The sequence below is a fragment of the Culicoides brevitarsis genome, chromosome 2, assembly GCF_036172545.1.
Source record: "Culicoides brevitarsis isolate CSIRO-B50_1 chromosome 2, AGI_CSIRO_Cbre_v1, whole genome shotgun sequence".
Classification (NCBI taxonomy): domain Eukaryota; kingdom Metazoa; phylum Arthropoda; class Insecta; order Diptera; family Ceratopogonidae; genus Culicoides; species Culicoides brevitarsis.
This window is the reverse complement of record NC_087086.1, coordinates 30,160,190-30,187,398: the sequence shown is the minus strand read 5'-3', so window position 1 is coordinate 30,187,398 and position 27,209 is coordinate 30,160,190. Positions and strand designations below refer to the sequence as shown.

Below are 27,209 nucleotides of genomic sequence, written 5' to 3'. Positions count from 1 at the left end.
AAAAAAATTTAAATGCGGTAAAAATTTCAAATTTCAACACATTAAAAGAGGTTCAAGTATGCAGCTGAATACCGTAAAGTAGACAATTTTTATGAAAAAAATCCGTTATAAATTCAAAAATGGTTTTATTTAATGGAATGTGAATTTTAAAATCAATAGAACAAATTTTTTTCATTAATTTTTGGATTTTTTTAGCAATTATTTAGACAAATTTTAAATTATTTTTCATAAAATCAAAAAATAAATTTAGGCGTCATCCATTAATGGCGTCGGCAGTTTAGGGGGGGGGTGGGGTTCATCAAATTTACGACGGAATCCGACGAGGGGGGAGGGGGGTAAACAGAAATGTACGACGTCGTAAAAATATGCCATATTCACGATTTAAAAAATTTTTCGTTTTGAATTATTTAAAATAATTTTTGAAGTATTTCAGACTTTGTAATCTTTTTTTTTAAATTTTCATTAATTTGAGTTTTTTTTCAAATTTTTCACAGGCTTTCATTGAAATTTGAACTGGTACTAAAAATTTCCTTTTCAGTGAGGGGGGGGGGGGGGTCATGTTAAAAAACACGTCGTCAATTAGGGGGGTTGTTTACGATTATAGGGGGGGTGGGGGTCAAAAAATGCCCTATTTTTGCCGACGCCATTAATGGATGACGCCTTATAAAAATTCATTAAAATAATTCATTTTGAAAATTTTGTTAAAATTTTTGAAAAATTTCAAAAATTTCAAAATTTTGTTGAAAATTCAAAATTGTTAAAAAGATGTCCCAATAGACAAAAATTTGGCAGAAAAAAAAAAATTTTTTAATTTTTGTTAATAAGGCCATTTTTTGCTCTGAAAGTTTTTTTTTTTAACCGTGCAGGGATTTTTTTAAAAATAATTATTTTTTTAATTATTTTTTAAAAGCCGAAAATTCAATGGGGCAAAATAAAAAAAAAGTTAAAAAAAATGATCAAATTTAACCATTTTTTGATCTATTTTCATTATTTTTCAAGGAATTTTACCAGATACCTTAAAAATAACTAAAATTTTGTCATTTTGTATGAACAAGTATTTCAAATGTTCGAAAAAAATTTGGAGTGGCCTAAAACGAATTTTAAAACCTATTTTCGTTAATAGAACGGATTATTTTTTTTCCATAAGAATTATCTACATTTCTTTGATAAAAGTCAAAATTTCAAATGAGTACCTCTATTTTCTTGCATTTTTCATGCTCTTTCAGGAAAATTTACTCGGAGGCTGTATCTCTTGTCTTTAAATAAAATGAAATAAAAATCTCTCAATATGGGGCGAAAATAAAATTGAAACTAAACCAAAAATTCAACATTTTATGCACGGAACTCTCCATAAATATGCAAATAAAGTAAAGTAATGACTGTTCAATGGTTTGGTTACATTCCCATTATATGCCATAATCTTATCATTAACACATGAGTACACGTGAATTGCGAATCAAACAGTTTAATGAGACAAACAGACACTTTTTTTGCTGCTGCTGTTGATTTTGCTGCATCCGTGCCTCCGGGAAACGTTGATTAATGGGAAGAATGATAGTTATGACGTGTGAAATTCATTGCGGCAATGTGACGTGAAATGTAAATGAGTTTTTTTTTCAAATTTTGCGATTCAATTTATCAGCGAAGAGGCAAAAAAACCACAAGAAATCCATTAAAATCCATTGTCTTATGTAAAATCGTGTAAGACATTCCATTAATCAAGGGATTTCCATCTATCGCAATTTCCCGTTTGTCTTTATTGATAGTCGCCCACACATCCGCTTATCAATTTATGATCCCTCGTCATCTGTTCTCGTTGCGAAAAGCGGCCTTGAATTACATTTTACATCATTAAACTTCGTGTTCCTCCTTCCTCCGGTGCCGCATTCGGAACAAAAACGACCACGAGCGATTTACTGCCATCGCAACAACAACACATCGCAATGTCGAAGGATTTGTCGGAAATTCCCATGCAAATTCCTGTAAAAGACAAATAAAGACATAAAGTGATAAAAATAAAAAAAAATCTCAAATCTGAGTATGCAACAATGGCGCGAAGAAGAAGGGAATTGTCATCAAAAAACGTGAAAAACTTTTTTTTTCTCGACTTTTATTCGTCGTTGTCGTCAAAAGTAATAACAGACATAAAATGCTTAATGAGAGCTGTTGTCAACACTACCGCGCGCCGCGTGCTCGAATGAAAAATGCCAAAAATGTATTTAATGATGATGTGCAATAAAAAGACAGTTACAGTAAAATTTTTCAAAAAAAAAAAGGGAATGGGCAAAAAAAGAAGAAGAAGTTGAATTAGCGTCGAAAGAGGCACAAAAAAGGAGAAAGGCAAACAAAAAACCGCGAAAAGTAATTAAAGTAATTGTTTTTGTTAAAAATTAAAAGTGACTCGTCATAAAAGAGGATTTTAACTAAATTTGATTAATTTCTGATTCTTTTAAGAGGGATTTGCGTCGTATTCGTTGTAGTTGGTGATAATAGTAGTAAAAGAAGTAATAAGGAGACAACTTTATCGTTTGCTAGATTTTTCGTCGTACGAAGCGAATTGTGAAGCCATGGCGAGAGAAACTTTTTGAAGACAATTAGACAGACAAGACAATAAAAAGATGGGAGACAAGGCAAAAGTTTTAAAGTTTTTGGTAAGGAATTGCAAAAGTAAATGTGTAGTGAGAAAATTTCTTTTTTTGTCGCTTTGGATTTGTGAAATTGCATTGAAATGATGAGGAAATGAGTCGGCGGAAGATTGATTGCTGATTTTTTTTTTGTTTTATCAAATATCGACCCAATATGAACAGAAATCATCTTTAGAATGAATATTTATTCAATTTTACGCTTAAAACTGATCAAAAAATGACTTGCAAAAAAAATCAGAGTTTGAACCTCCAAACGCTGATTTTTTTATTTCATCAAATATCGACCCAATATGATCAGAAATCATCTTTAGAATGAATATTTATTCAATTTTAGGCTGAAAACTGGTCAAAAATGACTTGTTAAATTTATCAGAGTTTTATCAGAGTTTTTACCTCCAAACTCTGATTTTTTTGTAACATCAAATATCGACCCAAGATGATCAGAAATCATCTTTAGAATGAATATTTATTCAATTTTAGGAATAAAACTGATCAAAAAATGACTTCCAAAAAAAATCAGAGTTTGAACCTCCAAACTCTGATTTTTTGTTTCGTCAAATATCGACCCAATATGAACAGAAATCATCTTTAGAATGAATATTTATTCAATTTTAGGCTTAAAATGGTCAAAAAATGACTTGTTAAAATCAGAGTTTGAACCTCCAAACTCTGATTTTTTCGACCCAATTTCATCTATCGACCCAATATGATCAGAAATCATCTTTAGAATGAATATTTATTCAATTTTAGGCTTAAAACTGGTCAAAAAATGACTTGCAAAAAATCAGAGTTTGAACCTCCAAACTCTGATTTTTTTGTTTCATCAAATATCGACCCAATATGATCAGAAATCATCTTTAGAATGAATATTTATTCAATTTTAGGCTTAAAACTGGTCAAAAAATGACTTGTTAAATTTATCAGAGTTTGAACTTCCAAACGCTGAATCAAATATTGACCCAATATGAACAGAAATCATCTTTAGAATGAATATTTATTCAATTTTAGGCATAAAACTGGTCAAAAAATGACTTGTTAAATTTATCAGAGTTTTTACCTCCAAACTCTGATTTTTTTGTTTCATCAAATATCGACCCAATATGATCAGAAATCATCTTTAGAATGAATATTTATTCAATTTTAGAATGAATATTTATTTAATTTTAGGCTTAAAACTGGTCAAAAAATGACTTGTAAAAAAATCAGCAATGCAACCAAACATCAATCAAGAAGTTTTTTGTCCTTTAATTTCTTCACAAGAACAAAGAAAAACAAAAAAATTAACATTTTCTACAATAACAAGCTCCATCTCGCAAAACTTCCTTCTTAGTAAAAATTTTGTAGAAAAAAATTACATAAAAACATCTCACTCCAAACCACAAAGCTTAACATTTTATGCAAATTCCACAATTTTTCTCATAATATTTTTCATAACTTACAAATACAAAAACAGAAAAAAATCACAGAAAAAACGACCTCAAAGAATTATCGTTTCTCATAATATTCAACTTTTTATTACCCTCATATTCGTCATTTTCGATCATTAAACCAAAAAAAAAATGAAAAACAACGTGTGAGACAAACTTCCATCAAATTCGGATAAAATCGCATCCCCAAACGAAAAAAAAGTTGAATGATGAGCGTTTTTCTCCCATTAGAGTCGAAAAGTCATCAAAGTCACGCCAGATGTTACCTTCCCCTGTCTCCCTAACATTCAAATGGGCAAAAAAAAATTTTCGAGGTCAAACAAAACTTTTTTTTTCACATTCATCACCAATGCATTACATTTATTGTCAAACCGTATTACAATAAAAATATTAATAGTAATATACAAATATAAGGTGTGACGCGTACATCACTTACAATTTTACGAATACTAGATTTTTTTTAATTATTATATATTAAATAGCTATAAAATTACGTTTATAAGTGTTTTTCGATGGTTGAGTGTCTTAAATTCTAAAAAAAAATTTTTTTTTTCGAGAGCTTCTATCAACTCAAGTGTCATTGTTCAATACGATGACGAAATTGGGGGGCGCGACATTAAAAACTACAAAAAAAAGTTCCTTACTAATAAAAAAATAATGAGAGTCAACAAAAATTTTCTGAAATTCAGTTTGTCGTGTTCAAAAGAGCTTCCAACGTTACTTGATTCAAGGCGGGATTCACGGCAATTTTATCGAATTTCGTGGAGCTGTACTTGTTAAAGACAGCTTTTAGTTTGGCACTCGGGGCTCCTTTCAAGATTTTCAGCAATTCGATCACGATCGGTCGCAATTGAGCGGAAGTGTATCGCGTGTAATAACGCAACGTTTCGGTCCAGCACGAGCCGGCAGTCTTACGGGATTTCGGGAAAAGTTTCAGGCTCAAGTAAAGTGAGGCAGCGGCAATTTCCGACGGATGGAATTGACACATGTGATATTCGACGGAAGCGAGTTCCATTAAATATTTCGCCATGATGTGATGGGAGTCCTCGCCTTTGCATGCCTTCGAGAAGCGTCGCAGGAAGTGAATTGGCAGCGGTTTGCTGAGTTGGAACTCGAGGGCACGAAACATGACCATTTCCATGTCCAAAATTTGGCGTTTGTTGTACGTTTCGTCGGTGATGTAGACAAAATCGTTAATTTCTGGCGGATATAATTCCTCGTATTTGCTGGCGATGAAGAGTGCCGTCACGCCAACGAGTTGCAATTCGCGCCGCTTGACCTTGGAAGTGACTTGCAAGTAACGATCGATAATGCTGACCGCCATATGGAACGTTTCAATTTCGAGTTTGAACTGCAAATGCACCTCGCTGATCCAGTCGATGAGAATTTGGCGCATTTTCGGTGTCACTTCCGTTTGTTGCGCCAAATGGTTCGGATGAATGGGGAAGGCACGTTCCACGTCAAAGAGGTAGTTGTAGATATCTTGGGCGTATTGCGACACGAGTTGCGGATTATTTCCGTCATTTATATCGATATTTTCGATTTGTGACAAGAGTTTGGCGGAATGTGTGTCGATTGTGACGCAACTTGGTGTGAGTGCGTCAATTTTTTCCGTTGACGAACTTTTGCGGGATTGCAAAGCTGAACGGATTTTCGACAGGGAACGTCGGGTCAAGTGACTTTCCTCACGTTTGAAGGTCGTAACGGCTGTTTGGGGCTTTGGCAATTCAGCTGCCTTGACACGAACTGAAGTTGTTGTTGTAACAGAACCAGATTCTATGAAAAAAATTTTTTTTTAGTTGAAATTCGATGAAAAAATTTAATTTTTGGACTTACTTGCGATGGCAGACCGTTGTGTTGCCAGCGCCTTGGCAAATCCCGCTTGTGAATTCACATTTGTAACCGATGTGAGTGCCTTACGTGTATCGGATCGCGTAGTTATCTTCGTTAAACCACTATCGACTCGTGCCTTGATGTTTTTGTAGACGCCCCCCGGTTGCTTGGCGTCGCGTAAAATACTGAAAACCGAAAAAAAATCATAAATTTCGTCCAAAATCACATGAAAAAATCTTCTTACTTCTCTTTTTGCACATTTTCGTTCTTGATAATGCGATTCCCGACTTCGCCAAGTGCCGCTCTCTTCGTGTCCTTCAGCAAAACGGGCGCTTGCTGCGTCTTTTTCAAGTTAATTCGCAATGTGTTGTTCTAAAAAACGGAGAAAATTCAAGTTTTTATTAGTTTACACGTGCATGACGCTGCAATTTCCCCGAAAAAAAAATGAAGGAAAAGAAATTTCATCTTTTTAACGGTCACTCGCGTAGGCACTACGTGTTCTGTGGTCGTAGCGAAGACAAAAGACGAGCGCCTGATTTGATAATTGCAGTTTTCGCGGAAATTTTGATAAATTTCGGTAATTACCTCATCATTTCTTACTGCACGGACTACTTTGGACATTTTTTTGTATTTTTCTTTGATTTTTTCTGCTTAAATTCGATGAATTTTTGATTTTTCGTACCAAGTCTCGTCCGGTCCTTGCTAGTTTCGTCCAAAAAATGAAAAAACCGTTAAACCAGCGCGTATTTTGGATGTCCTTCGAATGACATTTAGCTGGAAAATGTGCATTGGGGTCAAAAAATCCCAACTGAGACGAATGAAAGTGATAAAATTCTAATTTCCCAGTGCACAATTAAATCTTTTATCACTTTCATTCGTCTCAAATAATATAAGAGGTTATAATTTTTGTAAACATTGCATTTTTTCCTCATAATTTTCCGAATTTTCTCGCAATGTCACACTTGAACCGCCTGAATTTGCTGAAATTTCTCGCAATTCGCCCCAATGGCGTCGTTTTGAGTCGAAATTGCAGCAAGGCAGTGGCAAAAAGTGATGCAAAAGAGGCAGAAGAGGACAGTGCTCCAGTTGTTCTGATGCAAGACGATGAAGAAGACCAAGAAGAACGTCGTAAGAGACTCGAAAAGATCCGAAACAAGTCCCGGTTGTCGAAAGCTCACAGAAATTTCTTGATGGAGCAAGTTCCTTACCCCGACGGACCTGAATCGTGGATTCATCAGACTCTGAAGTACAAACGAGGGTTATTCGGAAAGTATGGATTGGCCAGCGGAATTGATCCAAGTAAGAAATTTTTTGATTTTTCAAAGAAATTTCATTAAAAAATCATTTTTTTTAGGAATTTGTTACCCAACTGCCACGGAAAAAGCTGACAAAGAAGAATATGAGAGAGTCGCATATCCCTTTACTTTGCAAGAAATGCAACAAGCCAACGCAGAATCACGAGAAAAAAAGCGACAAAAGATTATGCAAAAGGAAGAAACGATCGCGAATAAACTTTCCAAGCTGGATACTTGGTTGGCTGACATGAACGCACGTATCGCGAAGAAAGAAGCCGAAGCACGTGAGATAAAGGAACGCAAAGAGCGTCTCGTTGAGGAAGTCAGACGTCACTTTGGGTACAAAGTCGATCCGCGTGACGAGAAATTCAAGGAAATGTTGGCGCAAAAGGAGAAGGAAGACAAGCGGATGCGAAAAGAGGCCAGGAAAAAGCAACGCGACGAAAAAGTCATGGAAAAATTCCTTAAAATGGAGAAAAAAGCCGAAGCTAAAAAGGCGCAGGCCAAAGAAGAGGAAGACAGCGACGACGAAAATGATCAAAAACCCAAAAAAAGTTAATTTTTCACGCAATTTAGCTAAATAGTCTTTAATAAACGCTAGAAACACTCGTAAATTTATCGTGCACCGCCGCCTCCTTGTTGATTTTCGGGATTTGTGACGCCCGAAATTAAAACTAAGATCGCCACGGGTACAATATACATCCAATATTTCGCGAAAAATCCCCGATTGTCCTTCAAATCGCCTCGTTCGCGTGCCTGACGTTCCATTTCCATCTTTTGGATGAATGTCGCGGTATCGGGAACTGGCGCTACCTCAATATGCTTCACATAAACGTCCGTGTTGAACTCTTCCAAGGCATCCAAGTCACTTGCGGAGATTTTTCCGCATTCGTCTCCCTTGCGCGACGACGGAATTGTCTGAGAAACGCCAAGTACGAAGCCCGCATGATCCACGGAGATCCAAATTGTGTCCAAAAGTTGCGATCTGACGAGGGAACAAGCGCGAGATGACGTCAAATAAGTGTATTTTTGACCATCGGAACCGACAATTGTCGCCTTTAGTCTGTACAGTTTGTTGTTTTCAGCGAGAGATTTCAATGCGAGTTTCTCATTTTCGTTCAGCGGCTCTTGATTGATGTTTAAGGAGCCTGTGTTCAAGTTGGTAACTGTGATATTGCCGCGTAACGTGAAGTCATCTCCTTGCAAGGCATGGAAAAGCTGAATATTGAGCCAACCAAGATCAGAAAATTCCTGAAATACGTGATGAATGTTAATTAATTGAGGAAATTTTTGAGATTTAACGTGAATTACTTACGGATTTGACGTTTCCAATGAACTTTGAAGATGCGACGAGGATAAAGACTGTCACGAATTGGAAGAATCTCATTTTTTAAAGAGATTTTTGGGGAAAATTAATTAATTTTTGTCGGATTTTTTTTGGATCGGAACACCAATTTTTCCATTCCGAATGATCGGAACATTAAAATGCTTCCAATTTTTGCCGCACATCCGCTTTGGTGGCTCCAAACAGGATGTTGACAACGTGCTTGTAGCGCCATCTGGCGACTTATCACTTTCATTCGTCTCATTGGAACCGGAAATGAAAAAATCGGTGCCGGAAATGAAAAAATCGGTGCCGGAAATGAAAAAATTGGTGCCGGAAATGAAAAAATCGGTGCCGGAAATGAAAAAATCGGTGCACTTCCGATCGAGGTAGCGCCTCCTGCTGTGCACTAACGCCTGTCTAATAACAACCTCGCGAATATCATCAATTTTCCCATTTTTCTCGTTTTTTACAGAGCAAAAACACGCGACTTGAGTGAAAAAAGATGCCGGTTATTGGCGTGAAACGAGATGAGCTCTTCAAGGCACCCGGCATCTTATCTCCATGGACGCAATTTTTCTTCAATTTCTAGCTTCTGTTCTGCTTTGACTTTGGCATCGAGTTGGATGATGTGACGTCGGAGTGCTGAGCAAGAAACAAGGCGATTCAGCTGCTTTGAAAGTCATTTACAGAATTGAGCTGCCTGCAAATCGTTCGGATCAGTTTCAGTTTAGAAGGACTTGCATCTGCATTGCTTGTTTTTCAGGGAAAAGAACAACCGCCAACTTTCAAGGCGATGATTCCTGCAAAAAAAGGAAAAAATGAAAAACCTCCGACGAAAATAAAGTTCAAACCGTTGAATCAAGAGAAAGAATACACCGCAGCTGAGTTAATGGAGTTGTATAGCACGCATGCACAGTTAAAAGCCTACTTACCCATCATCAAAGATTCGCCCGTGTATCCAGTAATTTACGATGATAATGTAGTGGTGCTTTCGTGGCCTCCAATTATCAATGGAGATCATTCGAAAATCACGCTGAACACGAAAAATGTCTTCATTGAGTGCAGAGCGACAGATTTACACGCGCGAAATGCGTTTTAGACACAGTTGTTGCCTTGTTTTCGTCTCATTGCAAGGAAAAATTGTCGCGGAGATTATCGAAGTTGTTTCAGCTGATGGAAAAACGACAAAATATCCCGAGCTCGCGTACAGAACAGAAACTATGACAGCGAAACAGGCAAATGAGTACATTGGCATCGATGAGAAACCCGAAATAATTGTCGAATACTTGAACAAACTCTATTTGAAGTCGAAATTGAAGCCAAATGGCGTCATTGATGTTGAAGTTGGACCCACACGTCACGATATCTTGCATGCTTGCGATATTTTTGAAGATATTGCCATTGCTTACGGGTATAATAACATCCCAAAAAGACCTCCAAGTAAGAAAAATATTTTTTTTTATTTTTTTAAAATTTAAAAATTCTTCAAAAAATTAAAAAATTTTCAAAATACCAATTAAATTTTTTTTTTAAATTTAAATTTTTAGGCATTTTTCAAGTTGCTCGTCAATATCCAATCAACAAACTTACCGACCAATTACGAGAAAAGGTTGCTCAAGCAGGTTTTTCCGAAGCTCTGACCTTCACATTGTGCTCTCGTGACGACATCAGTGCCAAATTGAATCACAAAATCGAGGAAATCGCAGCTGTTTACATCGAAAACGCTCGAATTTCAAGTTTGTCGTACAACGTTGCTTCCGGGATTGCTCAAAATGCTCGCAGCAAACAAAAATATTCGACATTTCCGACATTGTGCGAATTGTGAATTGCGCGAAATCAGCAGGTTTCGAAGTTGTTCATGGATTGTTGGATCGTGTCATGAAATGTTGCAAGTGCCTTGGACAAAAGATGGGACGGGAAGATGTGCAAAAATCATTTTCAAGGGAGATTGTATCGGAATAATTGGGAATTTTGCATGCTTTTGAGCTAAAGACTCCGTGTGCTGCGATGAACTCTAAGCCTTAGACCTATACTGTAGAGGAGAAAATTGTTTAGTTTTAGGTCCTCTTTCATCCTACAGAAGGATTTCTCTGCGGATTGAAAAAAAATTTTTTTGTTGTTGAGTGTAATTTGTTTAATTTTATGATTAATGTGATTAATTTTATTTATTTAATTTGAATTGATAATATTAAATTAAATAAAAATTAATCAAATTATAATTTAATTATTAATAATTAAAGATTTTTTTTAGTTACTTCAAATTATTATTTTTTGACGAAAAAAATATTGACTGTCAATTTAATAAAATTATAAAATAATAAAAATTATTTAATATAATTTATTAAATTAAATTTGAAATAATTTTAATTATAAAATTTAAAATTATTTTTCTTTTTTAAACTAATTAGTTTTATAATTTAATTTATTTTATTTATTAATTTTTATTAAACCAAAAAAATAATAAATAAAAATCAATTAAATTTATTTAATAAAAAAAAAAAATAAATAAATTACCTTTTAAATACCTTCCACAAATAATTAAAAAACTTTATTTTTTTTTTAATATTTATTTATTTGATAATTTTTTCACGTGTCATGTTTATAATGTTTTTTTTATTACAAGGTTTTTTTTTCTCATATATAACTTAATATTTGGAAGAATATCGGGTTACATCGACTTAATATTCATTTAATTGTTTTTTTTTATTAATATTACTCTTCTCAATTTACTTTTTTTTTTCAAACACGAACTTATTACTCTTTATTCGTTTGTAATATAATAATTATAATAATTTATAATTAAACGCTGTCAATTTTCATATATTTTTTGTTTCTTGTCCTCTATTAATTTAATGATAATAAGTAATAAAATTTAATAACAAACACATTAAATTCTTCGCACGTTACTTACGTTTTCAATATCGCAATAAATTTTAATAATTTTTTTTAAATTTTAATGAATTATCGTGAAATGAAGTGCATGAAAAAAAAACCAATTTCGTTTTGAGCAAAAGTTTTGTCATTATATATCTTTTTCCAAGAATGGTTTTGTGCATAAAAATAAACTTTTTATGTAATTAGCTCAAAGACTCGCTCCTGCTATTACTATTACTTTGTTTCAACATTATCTAAATATTTTTTTTATATATTTTGCTGATGTTTACCGGAAACATGGTTATAATAATGTATGATAACTTAAACTTTTTTTTATTATTAAAATATGTTTCTGTTTATTACTTTGTCCAATGTGTTCCTGCCACATCAGACGACTGACTGTTTGTTAGTTTTTATTTTTTTTACCATTTAATCGTACATCAAATATTGTTTTCTATATGTTTGTATATTTATTTTTTTGATTTTATTTTTTAAATAAAATAATAATAAACATAATATAATAATAATTTTTAGTTAAAAGGGGAAAGAAACTACCTACAACAACTGGTTCGAATTTTTTTTTTCACCTATAGCAAAGTGTATAATTAATAATATATATGGTCACCTTTGAAAAAATTGTTAATTAATAAATATATATGTTTATATAAAGTTAATAAATTCTACACGACAATATTATTACATGTTTAATTGTTTATGTTTATTACTTTTTTTTTATTTTTTTGATAATTATTAATATTTTTTATGGTTTCTGTGTATTTATTATATTTTTTTATGTATGGGTTGTGTATTAATTATTGATATATAATAATAATAATAATTATTCATATATTTTTTTTATTTAGTTTATTGGTTTTTGTTGTTGCATTGTTCATAAGTGACGTGTCAAGTATGTATTTTAATGTTAATAATGTGTGTGAAGGTGTGTGGATTTTTTTTTGTAGGAAAAAAAATTTTTTTTAAAGAAGACGTAAGATATGAGGGAGTCGTTCGGTCAGTACGTTGGTTTTTTTCTAGGCTAGAGTTAAGAGATATAATTTTTTGTTTTTAAAAATTTCTTTTCTTTTTTTGTTCAATATATATTCTAGAGAAGAGAGATGCAGTCTTTATTGCTTTTTTTTATTTAAAAGATCCTAAAAGGTTATAAATGTATACGCTTGTGCTACAACAGTAAATATCTAAATGTGTGTCCGTTTTTTTTCTAATTTTTTTTTATATATATTTTATAATAAGTTTCCTGTTAGTTCATAGAAGAGTTGTTAAAACTTTTTTTTTTTTGGCCGGCAGACGACAGGAAAATACATCATCTAGATTTTTTTTCAATTTTTTTTTTGTTAAAGTTTTAATTGGTCCATATATAATATATATTATATTATTAATGTGTGGTGTGTGTACATTTATTTTCATAGTTCTCTAATTAGTTGTTAGTGACTAGGTAGATATATACGAATGTTGTTCGGAGAAAAGACGGAAGAAAACAAAATTAAAGTGTTTTTGTGTTTTTTTTTTGTATGGAACATCTTAGAACAATATTAACATTAATTTTACACTTGTAAGATTGTTCAAGGATTAAGGACGGTCTCTTTTTTCTTGTGTGTGTTTTATCATTTTTTTTTTAATAATTAATAATAATATAATAATAATAATTATATAACATTAGTATGATGTATATATAATAATATAATATTGACAATAATATTTATTATTTTTTTTACGTTTATTTTTTTGGAAATTATTTAACATCGACGCGACGACATATACATCAGAATCGATGATGATGAAGAAAAAATTACATTTTATTATTTATTTTATTATTTTTTAATGTGACATGAACGTATTACTTTTTTATTATTTAGCATTAACATCAATATTAATGACAATCGAGAATATTAACATTTAGTTTACTTTTTTTTTGATTACACTGTGTTTTCATTTTTTGATTTAATTATTGTTTATTTTAATTTTTTTTTATTTATTAATGTTAAAATAAATAGGTTTAATCTTAAAATTCACTCTTCTTTTTAATATTTATTATTTTATTATTAAATACTTGTTGTTAGTATTTTATGTTATATATTTATTATAAATGTTACATTTTTACTTCTGTATTAGTTCGCACAGCAATTTTTTTATGTTTATTTATATTTATTATTATTCAAGTTAAACTAACTTTTTTTTTTCATTATTAATTATTATTATTTTTTTTAATATAAATTTGGTACGTGAATAATTTTTTTTTAATTTAATGTTTTTTTATACATTCCGGATCCTGCCGGAATTTACTTAATAAATTTATTGGGTCGACATCTTATTTTAAATAAAAATATTAATTAATAATAGGATTGGATAAAATATAATTTTTATTTTTAATAAATATATGTTATATTTTTTTTAAAAGGACTACTTAGAATTTCGAAAATAAAAAGGTCAAAACTCAGTCTTTTCCTTAATTTTTGTTTTTAATAAAAATGAAGGAAAGCATTTTTATCCAATCCTAATATAAAAAATAACTTTTAAAGTTATCGATTATTATTATAATTATTTTTCATATTTTTCACATTTATATATTCGCAACATCAAGATGGGTTAAAATACGTTTATTCATTTATTACGTTATTCTATAAATTAATATTTTACTAGTTTTTGTTTTTTTTTTCATCTACTTTAAGTCAATTTAGTTCCATTTAATTTTTTATAACAACCATAATTGCAGTACTTTTGCTATCATTTTTTTTTCTTGTAAATTTATTATTAATTAATTCATATATTTTATTTTATTTTTTTTTTGTTCTAAACTAAAGGGGAAAATATTTAGAATAGACCAGGAGTTTCCATAATTTTTTTAGGAAGATTAAAATGGAAGAACATAAAAATTTTCAACAAAAAAAAAAATAATTAAAATTATATCAACTAGATTTCATGCTAATAATTATAATCATAATTCTACGTAAAAAATAATCTTTGGTCATCATTGTTTTTTTTTCTTGTTCAAAAAATTATCCGCATCCGATCTCTGCAAGAAGAGAATGAGAGAATCGTTTGTCTGGCGCATTAAAATCGCGTCGCAAAAATCAAAATACAAAAAAATCGTCGTCGTAGTCGTCATTTAATGTCGTAAAGTACCTGTAAAAAAGAAGAAACGTAGAAAATTAAAATATTTTTCATATATCGTTAAATGCGACGATGATGATTATTATGACAATGAACTTAATTTTTTAGTATAGGTAAAAATTTAATGTTTAAAAGCTAAAAAAAAATGCAAAATGAGGATATTTTATGGATGTACTTTAAAACAAGCATCAAGGTGTGAACAAGTAAAGTTAATGGAAATGGGATTTTTCGACGTTTGTGGGATTAGCTGTCAAAGTTGACAAGTGTCAAAAGGTTTTGAATTACAAAAATTTATGAAATTTGACAAATTTTCAGTGTTTTTAAATTAATTTAGTAGTACTGAACTGTCAAGTTTATAAAATTAAAAATATTTTTTGACAGCTGTCAAAATTCAACAGTGAAGTTTAGGCTTAATTTACACAGATTTTGATTTTTTTTTTGATTCTGAGTTTCTTATTTAATTTTTAAAAATTTTAGTGTCTAAAGTTGTCAAATTATTTAAGCTTATAAACAAATTGACAGCTGTCAAAATTCTAAGGCTTACTTTTAGGCATAATTTCCACAGATTTTTATCAACTTTTTCAATACTGAGATTTTTCAAAAAATTTAGTGTTCTAAGGTGTTAAATTTATGAAATTTTCTTCAGAATTTGACAGCTGTCAAAATTTATTAGTGACGTTTAAGCTTATTTTTCATAGATTTTCATCAATTTATTTCATTCTGAGTAATTATTTTTTAATTTTTAAAAAGTTTAGTATCCAAAGATGTCAGATTTTTAAATTTTTTATAAAAATTTTACAGCTGTCAAAATTCAACAATGAATTTTAGGTTTAATTTTGACAGATTTTTTTCTACTCATTTAATTCTGGGTTAATTTTTTTAGATTTTTAAAACAGTTTAGTATCCTAAGGTGTCAAATTTAATTAATATCACAAAAATTTTGACAGCTGTCAAATTCAAAAGTGACGTTTAAGCTTAATTTTAATTGATTTTTATCGATTTCTTTGATTCTGAGAAATTTTTAAGCAGCTTTTTATCCAAAGATGTCAAATTTATGAAATTTCTTAATTTTTTTGACAGCTGTCAAAATTCAATGCTGTCAATTCTAACGTCATAAAGCTAAATGTTTATTAAAATTTATTAATAAATTCAATTTAGGAGCTCAACATTTTCATAAGAAGGCCCAAAGGTCAAAAATGTCATTTTAAAATTGACAGCTGTCATTATAAAATTTTTGACAGTTAACCTTTAATTTTTTCTAATTTTTCAAATTTAGATAAAAAATTAAAATTTAGACAACTGTCAATAAAATTTTCATTTCCAACCGTAAAAAAAAATCCAAAATAGGATCATAAACCTGTCAACAAAAAAAAATCCCCTTAAACTTCCTTTTATTGCCAATTTACTTGTTCACTCCATTAAAATAGGCAAAGACAGAATTCTATCAGAGTCTACATATTTTTTTTAAAGAAAGATTTATTAGAGAGAGGTAGAATATGAGGTACAACAATGCAGACACACACACTGAGAAAATGATTGTTTACAAGATTAAATTATTCATATAGATAGTCAATTATTTTTTTTTTTTTTTTGCTTTTCATATCAACTCGAAGGAATGTTGATGATAGGAGGATGAAATTTAATGAATGCTATGCGATGTCAAGAGTCAACGGAAGTTGTAATTTTGAAGAAAATGAAAATGAAGTACTTAAAGTCGTATTTTGGTGGAAAGCAGCGAACGAGAAAAATACACAGAAAGAGAGAGAGAGAAGAAAGAGGAAAATGTTCAAAGCTTGGCAAGCACAAAAAGTGAATTTGTCAAAAAAATACAAAAGCTAATTATTGAAGTGAGTAAAATTTGATAAAAAAAAGGAAGCAAAAAAATTTTGTGTCAAAATTTTCAAACGCGGTACCTAATTTTAATTTTTTTTTTAGTTTTTTTTTAAATGATGGCCGAATCGAGAGTACGACATGATGAGGAGGTCGACGACAAAGTGGAAGATGTGGCGGTTAAAAGTCAAAAACCAATATTAAAATAGTCTTCAGCCTCGTCGGATGCTGTTTTATTATTATTGTTAGTAGTATTGGTACTGTTACTGACGCTGACCAGAAATTGATCCACTTTAAAAAAATTGGAAGGAAGGATTTTTTGTTTAATTTTGCGATTTTTTAACCAACAAATTAAAAAAAAATGGGAAAACTTAAAAAAAGACACTGCTAGACACGTAACAGTTTCTCAAAAAAAAACAAAAAAAAACTTAAAAGCACATTGACAGAAAAAAATTTCCCGCTAAAAATTCAAAAAAACTTACTTGAATATCCGATTGTGAGCACGTCAGCTGGTAACGAGCCCCGTCTCTTCGACAGCGGATTCTCATTTCGTGTCGTTTGTTCGCCAGCTGCCCTTTTAATGCGCAACCACGTACTGCCGCTCGTACTGGCACCTTCGAGCAAAATTTGTTCAGGCCCTCCCGATGATCGACGACGCAAAATTTTACTCTTATTCCGTCGTTTCCCGTTGCTGGAACGCAAACTGGCGGGATCTACGGGCACCGAACTGCGTCTTTGGATGTTGGCGTAATGCGGATATTCGCTGCTAACGGAAGTGGTTGTTGTCGCGGTGTTCGGGGTCGATGGTTCGAGGAATTCTGTGGCGTCTGGAGGGTAAGGCATAAATTTTTTTTTGGAAGGGAAAGGGGAATTTTTTCTACTTACTCATGGAAATCACCTCAGCTGGCATCGATCCACGACGCAATTTGTCGTCAGTTTTGACAAACAACCCCATTGGCTCGATATCGGAAGATTTTCCCGCCGACATGGGTGGTAAAGCGACAGTTACGGGAGCGGATCCTCTTCGTCTTGAAGAATTTTTCCGCATTTTTGTCGGATCGAGATTCTCTTTTTGTGGCAGTGCGGCGCACAAATTGGCAAGTTTGCTGCTCCGATCTGCGGAAGTGACGTCAGATTGTTTTCGTTTGACACTTTCCTTCTTCGTGGCGACAACAGCAGCTGGGTTTCGACTAAAATCGACGTCAATATGCGATCCGGAGGACGAACTTGTGCTGCGACTTTCGACAAGAGCTTCGGGGCAGGCGCCCAGCTCGGCGGTCGATGACATGTAACGCGTTCGCACGTAGGGCTGCAACGGCGGGAACGTTTGTTGGCGCACCAAGTGCTTCGATGTCGTCATGATGCCCAAGGTATTGCACGTATTGGCGCTCGAGGCACCGTGAAGCACCAAATTGAGGCGATCGGCATGCGCGCTATCCGACATTGAAGCGATCGAACAATCAGGCAGCAAATTTTCCGCACTCAGAGGGCGTTCCTTCTCCGTACTGCCAGCTGACGAGCGCCGTGGGCCACTATCGCTGTCCGACGATAAAATCGATAACGAGTCTTGGTCGAATTTGATATGATCATGTTCCTCGTATTCCTGTATTGCGTGCGGAGGGCTATTGTCCTTCGGTGGTAAAATTATTTTCGGTACGTTATGCAACGGCACCGACATCCTTCGATCTTTCGCCAAGTTACGAGATGCGAATCCGCCCGGAACTTGCAACGAACTACGTCGCACCACGTACGGCGGCAACACAATTTGCGGCAAAAGCGTTTCCGAGCTATCCGAGATGTCGAGACACGGTTCGTCAATTTCCGCTTCGTCAACATCGTCGAACATTTCGGCATCGGAAATTTCGGTTCTTGTCTCTTCCGCAATTTCAGCCTGCAATCGACATTCCCACTGATTCTGGTTGTATTTCAGGTGTCGCATCATCTTGTACGAGAGGTCAGTCTTCAAGAAGCGATGCCACTCATCCATCAACGGCGTCACGACAAATTTGAAGAATCCACATTGGATTTTCGGCACCGATGTCGATTGACGATCGCACAATGAAGTCACCGGTAAATTCAATTGACGCTCGAAATCGCCTTGACGGAAAAATTCTTCGCATACTTTTTGACTCCATTTTTTGCTGATGTCCCATGGCCTGCACGGGTTACAAATATCAGCGCATTTCAGCGAGATTTGAAGAATAAAGAGGCGATGCTCGTGTCGCGTCATGTCAAGAGCGTCTTCCGTGTTCGCTGGGTCGATGTAACGCTTGAATTTTGCCAAAAATTCTTGTTGACGCGTAATGTCCGTGGCAAGGATCAAACTTTGGATTTGCTCCTCGAGCTCCGGGCGAATGTCTTGGATTTGTTCGGCGACACCACTTTCGAGCAAACATCCGATGGCGGAGCGCCAATGATGGTTTTCCAGTACGGAAGCGTTTTTGTAAAGGGCCGCGAGGTGATTTGATGTCGCGATCAAAAATGGCTGATTGACCCCGGGATGATCCAAGTCGTGCGTTACGGCACCAAGTAGCGCCGCCATAATCTCCAGCGGCTCCAAATGCGTGAGAATTCGTTTTTCCTGCAGGAAACAGTGCATTGCTTGTGTTACGTCGGTTGCGTGTATCGAATTGTGATATGGATTCGTGCTGTGGTAACCCTCCTCGATGAGACTAAATAGCTTCCATACTCTAACTACGTCTAGGTTAAAATGGTCCAAAAGGCCATACCAATGGAACAAGTGAACACATAACACTGGCAGTGATCGTCCTGGAATTTTTTTTTTTTATTTAAAATTTTTTTTTTTTTTTTAGAAAATTTCGAAAAATAAAAATTACCTCCCGTTACCGTTTCTAAAGTAAAGGCATTAAAACGCCAATTTCCAACGCGATCCAGGATGCATTGCACTTGTCCGTGCAAAATGTCATCCAAAATCGCCTGATCTATCGCTAAGTTACGTGTTGACAACTTTTTTCTTCGGCGCTTGTGCATCGTAAGGAAGCGTCCCGTGCACGCGTGTCGTCGTTGCGCATCTTGTCGCATGAGTGCTTCCAGTAACGGTCTATCGGTATCCGAGAGTCGACGATGCTCCAGCTGGAATTGCGTTGGTGCCGTTTGATCAGATGATGGCGATACGTCGGGGTTTGCTGTAAAAAAGAAAAAATTGAAGTTTTAGTAAAATTGAGAAAAATTTTATGAGAAAAAAAATTTTTCTTGCCAAAGATTTAAAAAATTATTAAATTTTGTCTGAAAATTGTTCAGAAAAATTTTAAGTTGTAACGAAAATTTTTTATTTTTCACTTAATTTAACAGAAAAGGTTTATTTTTGATTAAAAAATGATCAAAATTTAATAAAAAAATTTTTTACGGAAAAAAAGATGAAAATTTTTCAAATTTTGTCTAAAAATCTTGAAAATAATTAATCTAAAAATGTAAAAAAAAATAAAAAAAAAAATTAAAAACGTTTTAGATATTAAATTAACTTCAATACTTTTTAATAAAATTTTAATTTAGATTTAACTTTTTCACCTTAATTCATAATTTTTTATTACAATAAAATACATGTTTAATTAATTGAAAAATAATAATTAAATTATTTAATTAAAAATCTTTTTAAACTTTTTAACTTAACAAAATTTTCTAAAACATCAATTAAAATTTAATAAATAAAATAAAAAATATTACTAATAAAATTTCAAAAATTAATTTAATTAATTTTATTAAAGAAAAATTAATAAAAATCAAAAATTTTTTCTCGATTTTTTTTCAATTACTATTTTTGTAAAAATAAAATAAATTAATAAAAAAAATAAAATAATAAAAATTAATTTAAAATAATTTAAAAATATTATGAAAATTTAAAAAAATAGTAAAAAAGTAATTTTTTTCGAAAAGTCATCCAATGTTTAAAGAAATAATGAAAAATAAAAAAAATTAAATATAAGGTAATTTTTAAAAAATATAAAAAAAAATTAAAAATAAGTAAATTTTTGTCCAAAACTCATACAAGAAAAAATAAAAAAATTGACCAATATTTGCATAAAAACTTTATAAATTTTTCCACAAAATTTAAAAAAAAAATAAAGATTTCCATCAAATATTGACACACAAAAAGAAGGAAATTCTTGCGCATGTAACATTTACCATCCATGCGATAAACAAAAGTAGCAAACAACCGACTGCCGATGTAAATGTAGTATTAATAATCGTTGGTGGCCCAACAAACGCACACACACACAGAACTGAGTTGTAATATTTGCATTGCCATCAATTTCAATTAATTAACCGTTTATCTTTGTTTACAAAATGTCAAAGTTATTGCCAACGTCGTCGCTCAGTGTGCGGCAGGACAGTCGTCAGTTGACGACGACGAAAACACTAAATAAATAAACAATTAGAAACCCTAGAATTTTGCATCCAATTATGAAATTTTGCCGTTTGTCAATATATATCTGAATAAATAAATAAACTCCGTGCAGCAAAAGATCCAAATAAATAGAAGGATTTCGTTTCATCCGTCTCGAACGATGTCAGTGTGGCACGAGGAATGCAGAAAAAAAAAGTTTTCTTTATTACACGTATTATTTTTGCATACTAAATAACTAGCTGGCTGCCTTTTTTTTGCTGCTGCACAGGAAAATATTTAGGTTAAAACGGATTGTTGTTCAAGAAAAGTTAAAGTTGCATACAGTGATTAAATGAAGATTTATCGTAAGAACTGTTATTTATTGCCAACGAACGTGTTTCTAGTCAATTCTCGGCTGTCTATTGGGCAATGCACGCGTTTGTGTGTGTTGATAATCTAAAACCACAAATTTCAATTAATAAAGTTTATGCATTTAATTTGGAGATTGTGTTGCATGTCCGCATGCCTAGTTAAGAAATTTCTTCTTTCTTCATGTTTCTTTCTTCCAATTGAATGATGAGTAATGTTTGGTCAGAAAAAATATTTTTTGGTTTTGCGTTTTAATGTAAATTAAAAAGTTTTCTCGATTTTCCACAATTTTCTAAGAATTTTCCGAGGTTTTCCACAAGTTTTCACTTTTTCGTGTTGAAAGAGATTTTGATGAGCAATTTTACGATTCATATTTTTTTTTAATTTTCACTTTTTTTTAAATTTTCTGAGTTTTCCCAAATTTAATAAATTTTCCGGAATTTCCACGAAAATTGCTTATTAAAAAAATTGCTTACAAGACTATTAAATACATCAAAAGATTTTAAGTTTTTTGAAATTTTCCAAAATCTCAACATTTTTCCTAAATTTTCCACAATTTCCCTAAATAATTTTCCAGAATTCCCAAAAATTTTTACTTTGCAAATTGCTTACAAGACTCTTAAAAACATTAAAAGATTTTAAATTCATTAAATTTTTCACAAAATTTCAAAACTTTCCACAAGTTTTCCCGAATTTTCCGGGATTTCCACGAGTTGTGAGTTTCCTATTGCTAATGAGACCTCAAGACGTAACAATTTTAATTTTTTACAGAATTTTCTGAGTTTTCCACAAATTTTCCCTTTTCTCTGGCATATAACCGCATTTTTTAATAAAAATTGTGAAATGTGGTAAAAAAATACAAAATACCATGCGCCTCCATTTCATACAGATTGATCAAAAATTGACGAGCTCTTGTCATGTTAGTCAGTCAAATGTCTGATTTTTTATTGAATTTCCCGTTTTTTGCCTTTGAAATGAAGCAAAAAAGTAAAAAAAAAGATACAGCGCGATTATTAACGAGACAACGAAAAGTGAGATATTTGCAAGGTATTTAGGAACATGGGTGCAAAAAAAAAAGAAGTAACACGGAGGAGTGAAGGAAAGTCAATAATAAAGGTAACATCAAAACAAATTTGTTTCCTTCCACGATGTTTTCTCTCTTTTTGTGAGCAAATTCCACAGAATTCGACTTGAAAAACAGTTTTTACTGTCTGCTGCTGCGAAAGCTCCGTTTCGTTAGCTTTTCTTTTATTTCGCAATAAACGATGCTAATTCCTGTTGATGCCAAGTAATGTGAGAATTCGAAAGCACATAAAAGCAGCATTTTCCGGGAAAAGTCTTCAATTATTGAAATGGAACCCCACATGAAATGTCATTTTCACACAAAAATTTTTCAATTGGAAGCTTTGACACGCAAAATTTATGTGTTTGCATGACTTTCAAAGGTGTTTTTAAGTAGCTTATGGTCCAGAGTTTGCACAGAAAGGGGAAATTTGAGTTGTTTTTCGTTATTTTATCGCTTGAGAGTTGTATAATTGGACAAAAACTATCAAATTATCACTCGAGGTTGCTGACAAATGAACTCACAATTGATTGATGTTGGTCTTAAATTGAGCAAATTTGATCAATTTTCTTTAAAAAAGTTTTCTTTTTGGGAAAATTTTACTTTATGATTCAATTTATTTTCGATTTTTCGTACATTTTTTTCGACATTTAAAAAAATATATATATATAAATGGAAAATATCCATTAAAATTCATATTTTTGTTACTTTTTCGATTTTTTTTTTCAAAATATTAAATTTCGTGCAATAATTTAATTTTAAAAATTTATCTATAAAAATTCAAGAAAACTTAACAATTTTTTTAGAAAATTAATCTTGAACTGAATAATTTTTTATTCTTAAAATTTTAAAAGTCTGTGATATCATATTTTTTTATTGAAATTTTTAAATTAAAATTTATTTTTATAATTGAAAATTAAAAATAGTTAAATAGTTAATTAATTTAGTTAAAAAATTATTTTAATCAAGTCAAAAATAATTTAAATGAATTTATTAATTTGATTTTTTGAAAAACAAAAAATTATTCAAATTTCGAATTTGAAAAGGATTTTTAGGAAAATTTTAAAAATTCATTTTATTGTAACTGTAAAATTTTTAAATTTTTAATTTCAAATTTATTTTTTTTATAAATAAAAAAATTTTAAAAACACTTAAAAAAAAACTAAATTAATTTAATGATAAAAATTATTTAAAATAATTAAAAATATTTTAAATAAATTCAAAATTTTAATAAATTTAATTAAAATAATTTTAAAAATGTTAAAATATTTTAAATAAAATTAAATTAAAAAAAAAATAATAAATAATTTTAAAAAAATTAAAAATAATAAAAATAAAAAATAATAAAAATTTAAATAATTAAAAATATTTAAAAAAAAATTAAATAATTAAAAAAAATTAAAATAATTAAATAAATTTAGTATGAAAAATTTATTAAAATAATAAAATTAGCAAATTTTTGTTCCAAAATGCACTCTAATACCCATCAAATTCTTCACGTTAACTTTCAGAACAAATTTTTTCTGATTGATAAACGACTCCGACAAAAAAAAAGTCACTCCATCACATTCCTTCACATCACACATAATTTCCAACACACAAAAAAAAAGATAAATAAATCTAAAGGCAAGCAAGGAAAAAAAAGTAAATGGCACGATACTCACGTATTAGACGAATATATAGTGAACTATCATTATTGTCCATTGCTGGTACCTCTGGAACCTGTAAATAAAATAGAGAAATAATGAATATAATATGGATTAGAATATAATGAAGAAGATCGGATTATTATCATCATTCAGGTATTTTATTTATAAGGCAGGCGATGAAAGGTTTTTTTTTTCTTTTTCTACATTAACACAAGAATAACAACAACAACAACTACTACAATTTCTCTCTTTAAACATGAAATGAGATTAGAGACCATTTGCCTTTGCCTTTCACTGAAATCCTATTTCACGTTTTTTTTGTGTGTGTTGTTCCCTTTCCCGGATTGCGTTGCGTTGCGTGCGTCCAAAGTCATTATGAGATTAATGATGACCCTAATTTCAGACCAATTTACTTTAAAAGACGTCCATTAACTGCCGGAAAAATTACGACATCGCTGGACAGGACACACGGCAGGTGCATGCAATTTCCAAACAGCACCACGTGCCACGACACAAAAAAAAAACATAAATTGATAATTTATTGCGTCATAATTTCTCGTGTCGTTGTCTTCTTTTTTTTTACTTGGAAAAAATACCTTCGGTCCCTATTTTTGCAATTTCCAATAAATATTTACACAAAAAAAAAATAAAACCGAGAGAAAGTAACACAAAATAATAAATTTTTTGAAAGTTGGCATGTGTGGCGGTCGGTAGTGTTCGTCACACTTGCGAACATTGATTAATTATAATTTCTAAATATTTAATATTTTTTTGTGTCTTGAAAAACAAACCAACCCACTCACGAGTGACATAATTTTCTGACGTCTTTTTTTTCTTCTCGTCGTCGTTTGTTTTTAAGACAACTTTTTATCAGAGTTATTTTTTGTTGTCTCACAAAATTATGACACACGAAAAATTCTTTCTTGCACAAACGAAAATTGTAAAAGTTACAAAAAAGACAAATAAGCAAGAGAAGGGGAACTTTTCGATGAGTAACAAACTCTTTTATGACAAATTAGAAATTTTAATTATGTATCGTTCAATATTTTTATTGCAGGTAAGGGACTCAGGTGTGTTTAGGTTTGAACTTTTTTTTCTTCCGAAAAATGGCAATTAAGGAATTGATTTTTGTGAACATTTTACAGAAAAGTATGTGCTTGTGTGTGAAATTTTGACATTGAATGCAAGTGAAAAGGTAGAAAATTGATGTTTTTAATGCTTGAAATGCCTTTTGGGATTGAGATTTGTTAGTTTTGAGTATTTATTGATCTTTTATTTGTAAAATATTGACAAGTTTTAATATTTGAAACAGAATTTTTGTATTTTAATATTTTTTTGATATTGAAAATGGCAAATTTTTGAATCATATTTAGTAACTTTTTGGTATCTATGATTTTTGAAATTATTTTTTTAAGTTTTAAATTTAATTTTTAATTTAAATTGCACTTTAGGGCTTTAAAGTCAATTTTTGAAAACAAAAATTAAATATTTTGAACAACTGTAATTATTTTTAATTAATTATTTTTTTTTATTTTTTTTAAATTATTTTTTTTAATTATTTTAAAATTTTGGCGATATTTTGTTAAATTTTGTTAATGTTAGATTTAAAATTTTAATTTTTTATGATTTTAATTTTAAACAGTTAAATTTGTTATTTATTTGAATCATTAAAATATTAATTATTTTTTTTTATTTTAACTAATTATTTTAATTTGTTAATTTTTCAAAAATATTTAAAAAAATTAAAATATTTCAAAATATTTATTTATTTTTTATTTTAATTAATTAACTTATTAATTTTTAAAAATGGAAAAACTCCCACCTAACCGCTATTTTTATTTTATTTTTTTTTGAGGATTTATAATTTTATTAAAAATACATAATTGAAATTTTTTTAATTTATTTAAATTATTTTTTATTAATTTTATTTTTTTATTTAAATTATTTAAAAATTAATTTATTTTTCAAAAATATAAATAAAATAATAAAAATGTTTTGTAAATCTTAATTAATTTTAATAATTTTAATTAATTAATTTTTAAAAACGGGAAATTTCTATTTTTTTATATTTCGGAAATTAAAATAGTTTGAAAATATTAATTTTTTTTTATTTTTTAATTTTTAAAAACGGAAAATAAATTATTTTCAAGCTATTTTAATTTTTTTTTAATTTTTATTTTATGGATTTTTATTTAATTTTTTTTTTTTTAAATTTATTTAATTTATTTTATTTCGAATTTTTTAATTTAACAAAAATTTTAGAATGTTACCCAAAAATTTTTTTTATATTTTAATTTTTTTTTTATTTTAATAAAATTAATACCGAAACTACAAAAAAATCAATTTATCAGCAAAATTTTATCACAACTCCCTAACCAATTTCCCCGTCGCAAAAAATTAACAATTACCGATATTTTTTTTTCCTGATAAATATCAAGGTTACACTCGGGAGAGGTAAGGTCATCCATTCATCATCATCATCAGAAATCGCGCAGCACACACACAAAAAAATCCCCCAATGAAAAATTTCGCAACAAATTCCTTTATTATGTTGTTTATATGCGTAAATGACACATTTTAACACGAAACGATCAATTTTTAATATTTTTTATTGTGTGTCAGAAATAAAACAACATTTATTTTCATATTATTGTCTTTTCACTTCTCTCACTTTTTTCCCTTGTTGTCAAACAATTTTTTTTCTGTTCTGTTGTGTGTGTAAATAAGCAAATACCAACAACAAAAAATGCGAAAAAAATAATAATCTTCGCATTCAGAAATGTGTAAATTTTTCATTTGTCATGTGTTTTGTTTTTTCTCACATAAATTTTTTTTTATATAATTTTTATATTTTTTTCATATCTCATTATTCACTAAGTGTTTTTATTTTTTTTTTCGACTTTCGATGAAAAAAAAAATAAAATAAAATAAAATCATGATAATAACTGCTTTGTCATATAATGAAGCAAAACGTTCTTCTTCATCGACGTCAGTTTCGTTACGTACGTCATCGTCGTTAATTTAATTATTATTTTTTTCCCTCCTATATTTCAGTGCGACCGAGCGATAGTTGCTGAAATGAACAACAACAACGGACGACGTGCTTTCTCCGCTTTATTTAACATATTTATCATTTTTTTTTTGTTGTACCCAACACTTAAACGAACAAAAAAAACTGCATGCATAATCTATCGCGCAAATTGCATGCAACATTCTTGTTAATTTTCACATATTTTGCATGCACTTTTTTTTTAGAAAACTCCCATTTTTCTATTTTTGGCTTGGAAAGTAATTTTTTAATAAAAAAAAACACGAATATTTATAAATAAAAATTTTTTTACGTAATTTCTAGAGCAAAAAAAGTAAGATTTTAAAACTTTCAAAAAAAAAATCTAGATTTTCTATATCAACGTTATTACATTA

General features: G+C 30.5%; 4 protein-coding genes and 1 pseudogene across 6 annotated transcripts in view; 2 read left to right on the top strand and 3 right to left on the bottom strand.

The window, feature by feature from the left end:
• Nucleotides 1-4,419: 4,419 nt before the first annotated feature.
• On the bottom strand, nt 4,420-6,618 carry LOC134831192 (G2/mitotic-specific cyclin-B). The gene is made up of 4 exons (XM_063844854.1): nt 6,491-6,618; nt 6,150-6,277; nt 5,909-6,090; nt 4,420-5,848 (listed from the first exon to the last, which is right to left on the bottom strand). Exons 1-4 carry the CDS (start codon nt 6,524-6,526, stop codon nt 4,758-4,760), a joined length of 1,437 nt encoding a protein of 478 aa, XP_063700924.1. The 5' UTR covers nt 6,527-6,618; the 3' UTR covers nt 4,420-4,757.
• A 177-nt stretch (nt 6,619-6,795) lies between these two features.
• Nucleotides 6,796-7,759, top strand: LOC134830648 (large ribosomal subunit protein mL64). Its single transcript, XM_063844197.1, has 2 exons — nt 6,796-7,204; nt 7,260-7,759. The coding sequence occupies exons 1-2, from the start codon at nt 6,859-6,861 to the stop codon at nt 7,757-7,759; spliced, it is 846 nt and encodes a 281-aa protein (XP_063700267.1). The 5' UTR covers nt 6,796-6,858.
• On the bottom strand, nt 7,756-8,680 carry LOC134830649 (ER membrane protein complex subunit 10). The gene is made up of 2 exons (XM_063844198.1): nt 8,516-8,680; nt 7,756-8,451 (listed from the first exon to the last, which is right to left on the bottom strand). Exons 1-2 carry the CDS (start codon nt 8,585-8,587, stop codon nt 7,816-7,818), a joined length of 708 nt encoding a protein of 235 aa, XP_063700268.1. The 5' UTR covers nt 8,588-8,680; the 3' UTR covers nt 7,756-7,815.
• Nucleotides 8,681-8,876: 196 nt separating this feature from the next.
• LOC134831527 (phenylalanine--tRNA ligase beta subunit-like) lies at nt 8,877-10,646 on the top strand (annotated as a pseudogene).
• A 3,577-nt stretch (nt 10,647-14,223) lies between these two features.
• Nucleotides 14,224-27,209, bottom strand: part of LOC134831830 (uncharacterized) — a 43,412-nt gene continuing 30,426 nt past the window's right edge. For all 3 annotated transcript variants that reach the window (XM_063845654.1, XM_063845655.1, XM_063845656.1), the window contains 5 exons: nt 23,802-23,859; nt 19,198-19,506; nt 17,246-19,129; nt 16,843-17,187; nt 14,224-14,542 (listed from right to left, as the gene is read on the bottom strand). In XM_063845654.1, coding sequence (XP_063701724.1) covers nt 14,526-14,542; nt 16,843-17,187; nt 17,246-19,129; nt 19,198-19,506; nt 23,802-23,859 — 2,613 coding nt within the window. In that variant the 3' untranslated portion in view covers nt 14,224-14,525. The remainder of the gene's footprint in view (nt 14,543-16,842; nt 17,188-17,245; nt 19,130-19,197; nt 19,507-23,801; nt 23,860-27,209) is intronic.